Source organism: Danio aesculapii, chromosome 1, assembly GCF_903798145.1.
Source record: "Danio aesculapii chromosome 1, fDanAes4.1, whole genome shotgun sequence".
Taxonomy (NCBI): domain Eukaryota; kingdom Metazoa; phylum Chordata; class Actinopteri; order Cypriniformes; family Danionidae; genus Danio; species Danio aesculapii.
In genome coordinates, this window is record NC_079435.1 from 43,186,395 (window position 1) to 43,201,431 (window position 15,037).

General features: G+C 34.7%; 1 protein-coding gene across 4 annotated transcripts in view; it reads left to right on the top strand.

The window, feature by feature from the left end:
* Positions 1–15,037, top strand: part of sorbs2a (sorbin and SH3 domain containing 2a) — a 105,445-nt gene that overhangs the window by 73,083 nt on the left and 17,325 nt on the right. For all 4 annotated transcript variants that reach the window (XM_056460800.1, XM_056460807.1, XM_056460814.1 and 1 more), the window contains 6 exons: positions 223–306; positions 4,768–4,824; positions 8,382–8,428; positions 10,775–10,950; positions 13,902–13,963; positions 14,237–14,334. In XM_056460800.1, the coding sequence (XP_056316775.1) occupies positions 223–306; positions 4,768–4,824; positions 8,382–8,428; positions 10,775–10,950; positions 13,902–13,963; positions 14,237–14,334 (524 nt within the window). The remainder of the gene's footprint in view (positions 1–222; positions 307–4,767; positions 4,825–8,381; positions 8,429–10,774; positions 10,951–13,901; positions 13,964–14,236; positions 14,335–15,037) is intronic.

A 15,037-nucleotide genomic window follows, 5' to 3' on the forward strand; every position in this document is an offset into this window, starting at 1 on the left:
TCTAAGTGATGTATTTCAGATTTTCAAAATTCATACAGCACCCTCTATTGGATTTGTCATCTCAAACATGTAACAAAATGTACCCAGAGCAACGTATTTTATGTTTGGCTTAGTATTTTCAGTAAGCCTGGGTTGCCTTTTAACCCTGACTGCCATTTTTCTTTCCCTCTCAGTTTTTTCTCTTTGCTTACCTCTATTCTTCTGTGTTGCTTCTTGCTCCAGACATTTGATTTAAACCCAGATGACATAGATTTAGAGAACGAGCCTTGGTTTAAATTCTTTTCCGAGTTGGAGTTTGGACGGCCGGTAAGTTGTGTGAGGGTGCGGCAGGTTGGCATGCTGTAGGCTATAATCTCCTTGTCCTGTACACACATGCTGCTGTGTAACGACAAGTGTGCGTGTGTGTGTGTGTGGTTTAAGTTTTGACATGTGCACACTGGCTTTATAAAAACTTATTTAATGACAAAGAAATCTGTGTTTGCCCACAGAAAACGGCTCAATAGCACTTAACACCACCACAATAACATTTTGCACAATGAAGGCCCCGATATACTCACTGCAACATTTTTGTTCATTCATTGATAAGAAGTTCAAAATAAGGGATAATGTTGCACTGCACATGCTGCTGAGGCTTTGTCAAAAATAATACACTTCCAGTTTAAAATACACATTTTAAAATACACATTGTCATTCAAAATGACAAACATTTTTTTGTTTTGCCTGTTTCACACCCCAAGTGCGAGCAGATTGTGAGCAGCACGCATAGAGAACAAAAACAGCGCACAAGCATTTGCCTTTCACACCAGCTGCATCAGCAGAGTGCACAGCGGATCGGCAGCTTTTGCATAGATCAATCTATCTCTGTCTATATATATATACTTTTTTAACTGCACCAAGGCCCGTGGCAACTTCCTTCTATGTTGTTTCCTTAACCTGCAAGTCTTTATTTTACAAATTATATAGTTCCTAAAGAACTGTTTGCTTCTCGCGCTCTGAGGAGTGTAATTCATGTCTTTTAAGGTGCACTCGGTCAGAAGACAATCGCCTGTGATATCAAATAATTTTGTTTTTGATTGTCAGGATGTAGTAGACCTATATTATAATAATATTCATACAATATAGTTATAACATTTATACATGATAAAACTTGTCTGCAGCTTAGTAAGCAAAACTAATACTAAAATTGTTTTAAATTTGGTTTTGTAGTTCGGGCATAAATAAATATTTGTTGTAGTTTTTAATCGTTTAAGCTCATTTGATTGAATATATAAAAATCTGTGGATATTATCAATGCATTTATTGGGTAAAATTGCTACTTTTTACAGTCATTCAATGTGTTTTTGGTGATTATCAATGTACTGTCACTTTAATTGAGCGTGAGCACACTGACATGCTGCCTCTGCGTGCAGTACGAAAGCTATAATCTCATAACATGGATGCCGGAAAAACATGCGCTGCTCACGCTCTGCTCGCACTTGCGATGTGAAACAGGCTTTACTGAAAATAAAGCTTTTCAAAAATGCTTTTCAAAGTGCTTAAATTTGAAAATGTGGTTTTATAATTTGGAATTTGAAAATTGGGGCTTTTGCAAATATGAGTTGTGTTTGAATTGATGAGGTGCTGCACAGACCAGGTGTATGACAATAAAGTACAGCTAGATTATTGCGAAAGCATGAGAAGCAGTCCCAGTCTCAGAGACAAGCATTTTCCACTGGAGATTAACAATTTTTGGAAAATGCTAATGTGTATAAAGAATAAATGACAATGCGAAATTTTATTTTTCTATTATATTTTATGTGACATTGCTGTAGTTTTACCTGATGACTTAAAAAATGCATAGTTTCTTATTTTAGATTCCTAATTTTAGATTGATTGGAGAGATTCTGCACGAGTATCTACATAAATTATATTTATTATAAAGCAAAGATAAAAATGAAACTGATGAAATGAAAATGTGTCAATTTGTGCTACACACTTTCCTCTAAAGAACCAAATAATCCCAACAAAAATGACAGCTGTGAGAAAACCGTAGTTAAGAAAGCATCAGACTGGCTAAAAGAGATGTGAATGTTTGCATAAGCTCTATACAATTCAGCACTTTGTTTATTTATATAGAACATAAATTGCTTTAAAGCAAACTGTTTTATAGTAGTAAATATGAAAAGGCATTAGTGTAGATTTCATTTAGAATTTTTAAAAAAAATGTACGTACTTGTGTCTCCCCTCGAATGACTGAACAGAATAAATGCTTGAAGTATATCGGGTCCTTAACATTACTAGAAGCAGCAAGTAGCACATCTGGTAATAAATCTCTAACTCTAATATCTTAAATAAATAATAATTCTCAGTTCTCAAAACACTGATCAAAGCAGCAATATTATCTGTATGTGTGCTCTGTTTATTAGGTAGAGTGTTGTTAACAGAGGAACAGTTTGAACTTTTAGTGTGAAACACTATTTTTTGTTTGTTTGTTTTGCTTTGGCTCTGTTTGCAGTATCACATATTCTGCAGCTTACAGTATTTTCAGCTGGAGAAACTGTGCAGAAAACACTAGACAAGTCTGTCTGTTTTCAATAATAATGAATGAATGCTGGATATGATAATACAGTGGCCCTAAAAAATTGGACCTTTAATCCATACTGGGTAAAGCAGTAATTTCACATTATGTGAGTAATTTCACATCACTGAGTTCTAAATGCTAAAACAACAGTTAATACAAAATTAGGAAAGGTTTGAAGACATTAACTTAGTTGAGTATGTATTACTATACTACTTTTATACTACTGATCCTTCAGAAATTATTCAGGGTTTCTGTGGGTCTTATAAGGGTCTCTAAAATTAATCAGACCATAAAATGTTGAAATTCAAAGTTTTTCTCAGTATTTTTTGTTTGATTTGTTTTGTTTTGTTTTGTTTTGTTTTGTTTTGTTTTGTTTTGTTTTGTTTTGTTTTGTTTTGTTTTGTTTTGTTTTGTTTTGTTTTCCAGTTACAAGAAAGATTTACTTGGAATTTTTCATTTTGCTTTACAAGTATTTTTTCTGAGAATCTAAACAAAAATAGTCCCTAAAAACGAGAAGAAATACTTGTCAGTGGGGTATGAAAATAACTTTTCTGTTTGACTGTAGTGTTTTTTAACCCATTGATGAATATACTTCTTCCCCTTTTAATCATAGACTTGCTTTGTTTAATAATTTAAACAACAACAAAATAATTTGTAAACAACAACAAAAAATAAACAACACTTTTTATCTCTTGTCATTTTGCTTTGGTAAATGTGTCATTACTTAAGAATCTTTGGACATTTGAATTTGAAAATTAGGTACAGCAAAAGTTATTCAAACCTTGAGTTTTTAATCCTATAGTTATTGATAATGAACTTATTTGAATTTAATAGTCATTGCAATCTGTTGGACTTTATACGGTAATTTAAGTTTTAGGTGTACGCTAATCCGTATTTGCGCCTATACATTTTTTTATTATTATTTTAAAGAACATATTGAAGTGATGTTTTCCGTTTAAATTATTCATTACATTTTATTTACTTTTTAAAGTAGTCTTTAAAATAATAATAATAATAATAATAATAATAATAATAATAATAATAATAATAATAATAATAATAATAAATATTTACAGCACTCAAAAAATAATGAAAGAGTTAAAAAGCCTTTATTAAAATGGCTATTATATTATATTATATTATATTATATTATATTATATTATATTATATTATATTATAATTATATTATATTATATTATATTATATTATATTATATTATATTATATTATATTATATTATAAATATAATTATATTATATTATATTATATTATATTATAATTATATTATAATTATATTATATTATATTATATTAAATTATATTACAATTATATTATATTATATTATATTATATTATATTATATTATATTATATTATAAATATAATTATATTATATTATATTATATTATATTATATTATATTATATTATATTACAATTATATTATATTATATTATATTATATTATATTATATTATATTATATTATATTATAAATATAATTATATTATATTATATTATATTATATTATAATTATATTATAATTATATTATATTATATTATATTATATTATATTAAATTATATTACAATTATATTATATTATATTATATTATATTATATTATATTATATTATATTATATTATATTATATTATATTATATTATATTATATTATATTATATTATATTATATTATATTATATCCATAAGATCTTACTGAATTTCATGATTAATGTTTTTGTTACATCATCAAATTTCTGTTTAATGCAATAAAATGAATAAGCCTGTTCATATTTTTTGGAGGCTACTGTATGTTCATTATTGAGACAGTATATGCAGTTCCTCCAGCTCCTAGAGAACACACACCTGGCTTGTTTACTGGTTGAGTTTGCTGCCATCATGTGTAAACAAGCAGAATCTGGGTGAAGCCTTGATGTAGTTCCATCATTGTGTGTATTACATGTACACACAATCGGCAATGTGTGTAAGGTAGGTGAAGCATGTGTGAGCACTTGTGTAGTCTGTCACACACACTAGTACTCACCCTTTGCTTGTTTGCGCACTGTGTGTGTGTGTTTTGTTTAATCTTTCTCTGTGTTTCTCCATGCCTAACGTTGTCACTCTCTCCACATGTGTCTTTTTCCCATGATGCACCTGCTTCTCCACCTCATCTTCACCTCTGTGCTGTGCGTTTGTTCTGGTGGCGGGACATCCAGCCTCCTAAAAAGAGGTTGGATTATAATCCTGACTACTCCACACATACTGTGGCACAGGTAAATCTATCTTCCTGCCCATCCATTCATCCATCCATCTTTCCTTTGCTCTTTCTATGCGCATTCTACAATTTGCTTTTATGCCTTTTGCTCTGTGATCTTCTATCTGTATCTTGCTTTATTTCCTTCCACTGCCTTCTGATGCATTTATATTTCCAAATAAAATATAGAAATCTTCATATGTATATTTTTATACCTTATAAACTCCCCTTTACTGGAAAAATATGTAATAGTTCATTTAAAAGTCACTTTATTTGAGACTTTTTTGAAGTGACTGATTAAAATATTTTATATGAAAAGTACTGAACACTCACATATGCATTTTGTGTTTTGTAATGCTTTTTCATAACAGTTTTTAAAAAAATTTTATCAGAATTTGCTTTATACTTTATTCGCGCTCAGGTTTACTTTATCTGCTCTTCAAGTTTTTACTTTTAATGCTACAGAAGTTCACGCAAAAAGGAAAAATCTGTCGTTATTTACTGTCAGTGTATTTTAAAATTACAGAGTATATATTTTTACTAATATAGCAGTGCTTTCCACAGGTTTGAAATATACTTGCGGTGGTAGCTGGATTGAAACACATCTTTTACCCACAACACATAAATAGTCAACTACATGCGGCAAACATGAAACAAAAAGTGATTTTCAACTATATTTTCATTAATTATGACACTGTTATGCATCTTTTCTTTTCAATTGGTTAAAATTATTTTTAAAAGTCTGTTGAAATAAAAGAAATCCATTATTTCTCTTACTTTTATGCTATTTAGGAGCCATGTGCGCCCACTGACAGGTAAAGGCTGCTCTCTCTCTCTAAAGTTGCTTTATTGGCATGACATTTACAGTATTACCAAAGCTTTATACATATTTAGATTTGTATAAAGTATGTGATATATTAACATTATTAAATTAATAATGAGAAATAAATAACAAAATAGACAATATTGCTCAAAATCATAATAATTACTACAATAAAAAGTGTAGGTTATTTACATAAGGTAAATTAGTTGATTAGTCATTTCTAATGGTGTATAAAAATTTTGCAGCCAGTATATTTTGTCAAAAATTGATCGAAGTCGTTTATTAAATGAATAATCATTTAATGTTTCTCTCGTGGCTGTGTGCTCGCAGTCAGCTTCGAAAAGCTAATGCAAAAGCGCATACAAATAATGGCAACTTTAGAAAGCGAAAGCAAAACCGAAATTGGATATTTTAGGATATTGAGAAACAATGGTCAGACGCATTTAGTGCAAAAGGCATGCCTCTATGGGTCTACAGAGCACGTAAGATTGTGTGAGATTTTCCACTGGTTAATTGATCACGAATGTTTGGCTTTCTTCGACAAAAAAGTATATAAGGATGACAATAATAGTAATATTCACGACATGTGTCACCACCAAATATACTTGCATATGAAGCACTGTGTGTGTGTATATATATATATATATATATATATATATATATATATATATATATATATATATATATATATATATATATATATATATATATATATATGTATATACACACACACACACACACACAGTTGAAGTCAAATTAATAGCCCCCTTGAATAATTAGCTCCCATGTTTATTTTTTTTTTCCCCAATTTTTGTTTAACGGAAAGAAGATCTTTTAAACACATTTCTAAACATAATAGTTTTAATAACTCATTTCTAATAACTGATTTCTTTTATCTTTGCCATGATGACAGTAAATAATATTTTACTAGATTTTTTTCAAGACACTTCTATACAGCTTAAAGTGACATTTAAAGTCTTAACTGGGTTATTTAGGTTAACTAGGCAGAATAGGGTAATTAGGCAAGTTATTGTATAATAATGGTTTGTTCTGTAGACTATCAAAAAATATATATAGCTTAAAGGGGCTAATAATTGTGACCTTAAAATGTTTTTAAAAAATTAAAAACTGCTTTTATTCTAGCCGAAATAAAACAAACAAGACTTTTTTCAGAAGAAAGAATATTATCAGAAATACTGTGAAAATTTCCTTGCTCTGTTAAACATAATTTGGGAAACATTTTAAAAAAAGACGTGCGATATTAAAGCAATATCAGCACCTGTACAGCCTCTTTACTATCCGCTTGTTAAGTCGTGGACATTTATATTGCGATTGTGATTTTCGAAAGCATTACATCACTTTGTAAACATTCAATATTACCATTGGATGAGTCTCCCCATACAGTTTGATAGAGCACTTGAACCCGGAAGCTTGTCATATTGCCCACTGTCAGCACTCCTCTGACATCTACAGTTGAGTTTAACTGAATATTGGTTTTCAGTTGATTTTATTTCAAGGAACAACAAAAAGTAAAAAAGAAAAAAAAGGTTTTAGTTACTATAATTATGGTTGCTAGTTTTTTACTAGTTTTTATGGCCTAATAACTGTAATACATTTTAAATGGCCTTAGTAACTATAAATATATTTATAGTTACTCAAATATATGCTATTATATGTTAGCAACTATAAAAACCCTGACTTATATTTTGTAGACTAACAGTGATGATTATGGTTGCCAGTCACTGAAAAAAGACAAAGTCATGACAACAAATCTTTTCATATTACTATAATTTATTTTAATACATAAAGCAGATTTTAACAAATTTTTTTGTTTAACGTAGTATTTTTAGTCAGTTTGATTGATGTATGGACTCAAAACATTTTTACATTTTTAAATTTGTTTTATTCCAACCAATAAATCAACCAGTTAATAAATAAATAAATAATTAATACATGTTTAGAATGACATAAGTTTAAATTAATTATTACAAAGTTTCGAGCTTTTGGGTGGACTATCTTATTAATTGCATTGCTATTTTTGGAGGTTTTCTCTCAAAATGTTCTCTGTTGAATTAATTGAAAGAGTTCATGTGCATGAGAGAAAGTTGTTTTTGTTTTGTTTTTTGCTCTGGGTATTTATTTATTTATTTATTTTCATATATGTTGTTTGAGAAGAGTCATAAGCTTCCCATGTAATACTGAAATGCACTTTTCCTGCTTGAGTGGACTGGCTTTTAATACATCTTCCAGTCTGCCACATATAGGATCAGCAATGGTGTGTTTAAAAATGCTGTGCTGTCAGTAATTGCTTTCTTTTCTTTCCTCTAATCCAAGTCTTTTGGATTAGCCAGAATGAACACCAGAGACTGCTGTATTGTGCTCAGATTTGTAGTTCGCCCCAGGCCGTGTCAAGGGAAAAGGAGGCGTGGCGATTTTGGACAACATAATAGAGGGGGCTTCTTTTGACCTGGTGCCACGTGCAGCCTTTCTGGAATTAAGACTGTTTTGTTTGCTTCCTTTTATCTGGCTTTGGTGACCGCTGGGTCCGACCCTTTTTTTTTCCCTCACACAATGTCAAAGTTCATTCACAGTCCTTCAAGGTACTGAGGATAAAGAGATGTGGAACCCTCGTCTGTCATAGCTTTATTTGCGCATGCGGGGGAAGGTTTTGAGCGTGGCGCAGGACGGGATGCATTACTCTTCTTTGTTCCTATGGATCTCACTCTTCTCTTTTGTTGTCTGCTCTCTTTCAGTCATCTCTCTATATCTCGCCTTCTGAACGACCTGATGGGCCTTCAAGGTAAGCTCTTGTTTTGTTAATATCATGCTTTTCTCACTTTGGTTCTTTCATTATTCCTGAAAGATGTGTATTGGTTGTCCAGTGGAAGGCAGGTCCTGAGCATCCTCAGTTTATTTTAATGCACATGCTTTTAAAGCTCTGCCACTATTCATAAGTTTGTTTATGTTTGTGTATAATTTGTGAATCTGGCATTCTATAATGGTCTGTTTGACTATTAAACATTTTATATGCATCTTCTTGATCTCAGATTATCTATACATGATCTCAGATCAGTGACACATGCTGTCAATGTGACATCTGTAGAGTACAGAATATGACAATCCTAATTTCTCAGTGTTTAATTTGTTGAAGGCTTTATAATCGTAATATTATTGTCAGTATATGTATTAATATATTGTTCACTAGCTGTATCATTCTGGGCGATGTCTCTTTTTTTAATATAGCATAATCATAAACTTAGTTTAAATTTAGATAAGTTTAAATCCCTTAAAATGTGAATTTTTAGAGTACATCATTTTGATTATTTTAATACTCCTGGACTGGTGAATGTGTAGTTTTCTGTTGAACATTGTATTAATATGAGATGATTTATGAACAGGTATGAGATTATTATTATTATTTAAAAGATGAGTTATGAGATTAAATAGATGCATAAGAAACTAGTCCCAAAGGTAGAAGCAGTTTCAGAACCTGACAAATACAATGTCTAAAATAAGTCTTTAGGTTTGGTAACTGAAGTATAAGTGTGCTTTCACACTAGCACTTTTGGTCCGCATCCGGGTTCGTTTGACGTTAAAGTATGGTATGTTTAGCTAGTTTGAATGCTGTCTTCTGAACTCAGGTGCGCACCCGTGAACTGTACACGAATCCACCTGAAAGAGGAGGTCTGGGGTACAGTTAACTTCTGATATGAATGCAGTTATACCAAATAATGGAAGTGAACCACCTACTGTACACCTAGTGCAAACAGTGATAATGTCTGCTTGTCTCCACCAAAAAAATGACATCGCAGACATCAAGTGGTGCTCTGAACATTAAATTTTTTTGCGCAGATAGATGCAAGTGGCTTTCTATGTTAACAAAAGCAAAAGATTCAGTGAAAGCGTAACGACCGTGATATGCGGACATTTCCATTTTGGCGTCACCTAGCAACAGCTGTATACAAAACAGCAGCTTGATGACGCAAGCGTCCCGGGGTACAGACAAGATGTCCTCACTGCAGTCCACAGCTTGATGATGTAGGCGATCGTCACCTATGTAGCGGACCTTGTACCGCCAACTAAGGTAACATAGGGTTGGGTTTAGGGTAGGGGGAGGTGTAGGCCATCATCAACTTGTAACGCCCATGCTACTGTGACAGTTGGGTTTAGGGTAGGGGGAGGTGTAGGTGATCATCAACTACGTAGCGGATCTTGTACCGCCCACTAAGGTAGCGCCTATTATACTGTGACGGATGGATTTAGGGTAGGGGGAGGTATAGACGATCGTCAACTATGTAGCGGACCTTGTACCACACACTAAGGTAGCGCCCCTTGTTGGAAAAATAAAAATGAAAAAGAGAACCCAGTCCAGGAGACTCGAAACAAACAGAATTGCTCTATTGAGATATGTTGGTTAATCTGCAGTCATACAGTGTCTTCAAGAAGTCCATGAGTCTGTAAGAGACTACTGGAGTCTCTTACAGGTCTGCAGTCTGTAAGTTTATCACAAGTCTGTAGTCAGGTCTGAGATGAGTCTAATTATGTGTTTTAGGAGGAGGGAAGTGGCTAGGATGGGTTTAGCATAGTGTAGGTGATCGTCAACTACATAGTGGACCTAGTCAACTAGGTCATCAAGGTGCAGGCTGCAGCAAGGACTGTCTCGGTTTAGAAGGAAGAAGGACAGTGTAAACGCAAACCAGCCGAAGTAGGAACAACTGAACTTGGATTCGGATCAGGCATTCAGACCAAGTGTGAAAGCACCCTGAATCTCCATTTCACTATGCAAGGTCATTTACAGTTAACAGCCTACAACAGTCAAAATTCATATATAATCATAAAAGGCTTTAGATGAGATGCATATGAAACTAGTCCCGCACACAGAAGCAGTTTGAGGACAGAAACCTGACAAATCTGAAGAGTCTTTAGGCGTGGTAACTGTAGTATAAATGGAATAATTGACTCTGGTCTATTGAATTAAAAAATAAAATTATGCACACCCAATGAGTAACGGCCACTTCACTTCCCCTTGTGGCTGTAATATTTCTTATATAATCCTGTTTATATATTGAAAAAATTAAACTTAGTTTTGAGTTAAATGAGTTTTGCATTTGTTATTTGAATACATTTTTTGATCTGGAAATTTTAGCTCTGCAAGTGACTACAGAAAAAGGCGAAAGTCTGAGCCATCTGTCACTCAAGCCAACACAGGAAGTGAACAGAATGCCAGTCAAGTATTTTCTCGCACACTGGACTCCAGTAAAGCACAGACGCTGAAGAAGCCCACCATACGCTCTTCCCCCTCATCACCATCAAGAGCCAAAGGTATGTTTAAACACACTAACACAGCTACACGTGCCAACTGAAGGTGTTAGAACGGTCAAATATTGCTGAAGACATTCCAGTGCCATATTAAATACTTATTCAGTGCAGCACTTTTTATCTGCCAAAGAACTAGTTGATTGATTTCTTTTACCATGTCTGTATTTACAGTATAAACCAATGCTTTGTTCTGTTCTATTAGAAAACACAAGACTCATTTTTCTTGATTCATTATTAGATGGTCACATTTGTACTTAGACCTAGTATGCGACCTAGTAATAGACCTAGTACGTGAAATTTAAGTTTATGTTGAATATCATAATTATGTGAGACTGCATGCTCTCCTCTTTCTTCTATAAAGATGCTGACACTTTCTCACTTGCTTCTCTTCTTGCTTTTCTCTCGCTGCCTCATTCTCTGTCAGCTAATCTCACTAACCAGCTTTCTGTCTCCTCTTTGTCATGCTGCGTTGGATGTTATTTGAATTCACAGCTGGAGACTTTAGTGAGTCACTCTCCTCCTGTATGAGCTCCCCAGGTATGGAGCGCCCTTCCTCTCGTATCTCCACAGACTCCCTCACCATCTCCACACCAACTTGGCCTAGCTCCAAGCGCTCCATCTGCTTCAAGAATGGTTGGCAGACAGGCAGGCATGAAAATACAGAGAACTGGAGTAGCGCCGATGACGATTCTGCCATGACCCCTACGTCACCACGGCTCAAATCGCGCAGCTGTGATGATTTGCTGTCTGATGGACCTGGTGCTACCACCAATAATAATGGGAGAGCGTCCAATCCTGTTTCTAGCACTCGTTCGGAAAGTGCGGGTTCACTGATTGACGAAGATGCTCCCCAAAAACCTCAAGTAAAAAGTCTTACCTCATCTCCCAGGGGCCGCCGACATCACCGGCGTAAGATGCCACATGATGCTCCAGGTTTCCTTCAGCTCTACAAGAAGATGCACCACATTGATCGTGAGCAGTTATTGCCCTCTGAGGTGATTCGGTCTGTACGTGCACGAATCCTCGAGTTGGAAAGACTACAGCAGCAACAGAGGCACAGCATCCATGGGTGGGCACATTTAGGTCATGAGGTGCCACAGCAAATGGTTCCAAATCGTATATCAGCATATGAACAGCTTATCCAGAAATCAAAATCAATGCCAGATCTTGGCGATGAAAATGCCCCTTCGGGCACCACCACACCAGGGTCCTCAAGGGCCAGCAGCTGCCCCAAGCGACGCTTTTCTGTTGAATCTCTTTTGGAAGAGGAGGATCCTCCAGAAAGTGCTAGAAGTCCTCCTGAGGGTCAGCCAAGGTTGGGAGCAGACAGCTTGGTGCCAATTCATGGAAAGAACCAGAGGCAACATCAAGACTACTCGGACAGCGAACAGGACGCATGTGCCTCTGAAATAAGTGATATCCACATTGAAGGATCGTCATTGTGTAGTGAGAGCGACCTGGATCATTGCTCGCTCACCTCATCAGAAAGCTTCTATGGTTCTGGGCAACATCACCATCATGGACACCATCACCACTATCACCGCCACCATCACCAGAGTGTAGGTCAGAGTCAAGGTTACCAACACCGCCACCTCATCAGTTCCTGCAAGGGCCGCTGTCCGGCATCCTATACACGTTTTACTACAATGCTAAAACATGAGCGGCAACAAGAAAGGGCTCGACAGGAGTCCCATCCTGCGATTAGTTCTCCGCTTGCCCAACAATCACCCAGTGAGTCAGGCCTTTCCAAACTGGCCTTCCTGGTCAGCCCTGTGCCTTTCCGTCGGAAACGAGGCTCGCCACCAACCCAGCGGCGGCACTGCAGAAGTGGGCGCCCAAAATCCAAAACTGCAATTTATGAGGCTTTAGATGCCGCTTTACAGGACATTTATGACCACATAAGGGCGGAAAAGGGACAAGAACCAGCAAGGATGCCAGATGATAGCATATTGCGCCGGTTGTTGGAAGAGCTGCTGCCTGATGTGCCCAAGCGTAGCTCCTCGTTGAGGGTTCAGAGAGGGTCTGGCTCCCCCTCCTCGTCCCATGTCCACCAGCCTTATCATGGAGCCCACCAATGTGCCTCCTACCAGCAGCAACACCACCTTGCAGACACCTCCAACAACAACCAGCATAGTACTAATGCTAATGTGCACTGCTACTCAGGTGCATCCACAGTAGATCTCTAAAGCTGTCATCCTTCTGTATCATTGTTGCAGAATCCTCATGTCATTATCCTCAGATGTTCCCAACCAGAGATTTAAAAAATGCTTAAACTTCTTTTCCACAAAATCTGCAAGCTTTTTCAGCATAGCATGGCATCCTAGTTGAATATACTAGCAGGTTTTAATATTTATGTGTTTATATAGCATATTTTGATCAATTAAATGTGGACAGTTGTTGGTTTCCTGAAGGTAAATTCTCGTTCTAGAAACTACTGACTGGTAAAATTGAGGTTTTATACTGGAGGTTTTCTAGTTTTAGTACTTTTTAGGGTTCATTAGCTTTGTTACATTTAATGCAAAATAAAATGGATGTCTTTCTTTATGCCAATCTCATTACTTTATTCGATGCATTTTAAGTTTCCAAAATTGGAAAAAGAAGTATTAGCATTTTATGGTACAATTGATGTCTGTCTGGTATATGCATGATGTGTTTTACTAAACTTTATTTTCCATTTTGATCATTTTCAAATCATTTTGTTATGCTATAATTTGCTTCCTTTTTAAAACTTGATTTTTACAGTGTTCTGTAATTTTTGGGCATGCCATTTTAATGTATGTTGTGCAGGTATATCCAGATCATCCCTTATGTTTTGCTTGATCCAAAATGTAAAATAAATGTTTGTACATTTTTAATTCGTCTCATAATTCCTTTTGACATTATTGGAATGCTGCCACCATGGATAATGTCACAGTGTTTTCTTTTATGCTGACCTTTTCTATCTATTTCCACAGATCAGGGCTCTGATACAGGACGAATTACTCCACAAAGCAGAAGGCTCACACCAGAAAGAGAGGTAGAAATGCAGCCTTTCACATATTTATTTTCACATTAATTAGTTTTCAGTTAATTAGAACCATGTTTTGAAATCTACAGGGAGTACATCATTGATTAAACAGTAAATACAAGGCAGTAGAAACCAGAGCTTATCATCTTAAAGCCCGAATCCTAATTGTGCTATGCCAGAAATCCCACAATCCTGTAACCTTCATTTTGGTTACGATCACAAAATATAGGGCTTAGGTGTGCATATGTTGGATAGCTTATGGTCTTTTTGCTTGCCTCGCAGGTCTCTTCTAAGCAGATGACCTATCTTATATTGTCTTCTCTCCTCCATCAGAAACAGTCTGCCAGAGCAATTTATGATTTTAAAGCTCAGTCTGCCAAGTGAGTATACAGAAATGTGAAAAAAGCTTACTGGTGCATGCCAATAACATCACAGCATCTCGCTGAATTTTAGTCTGCAAAATGGGCTCGTCAGCTTCTTTTTTTCGTGAAGTCATTTGAATGTTTTCATGCCATTTTCTTTTGATGTGCATTTTTGATGTTGCAGTTTTTGCTTTTTTGCATACTAACTTGCTTAAGCCAAATTGGTGTCTGTATCGCCATTGGTCACTTGCATGTCATGATTTTGCCAAGTACTATGCAATCTGGGATTAACATCTATGTTGGTCCTGGTACATCATTTTTGTTCGAAAATGTAATCCATACCTATTTCCTACCCCAACCATCACCGTAAATTATTCCCAAAATAAAAGGGGAATAATAGTTGGATAGCAATCATGTAGAAATCGTGTATAAACCAGTGTTATTTTTGACAGCCAATTTTTATTTAGTTTTAGTCTTTTGACTAAAATTCCATTTTAGTTTCAGTAATTTTTTTGTCTTCTTAATCATTTTAGATTAAGTCTAGTTTTAGTTGACTAAATTTAATAAGATTTTAGTTGACTAAATCTACTCGCGATTATTTATATTTGTCTTAATTTAAGTGTAATTTAATTGAAATATTGTAGTTATCATTAATTAATGTTAGTATTAATTAATTAATTGGTATTATTATTAATTAATGTTATTAATATTGTTATTTATA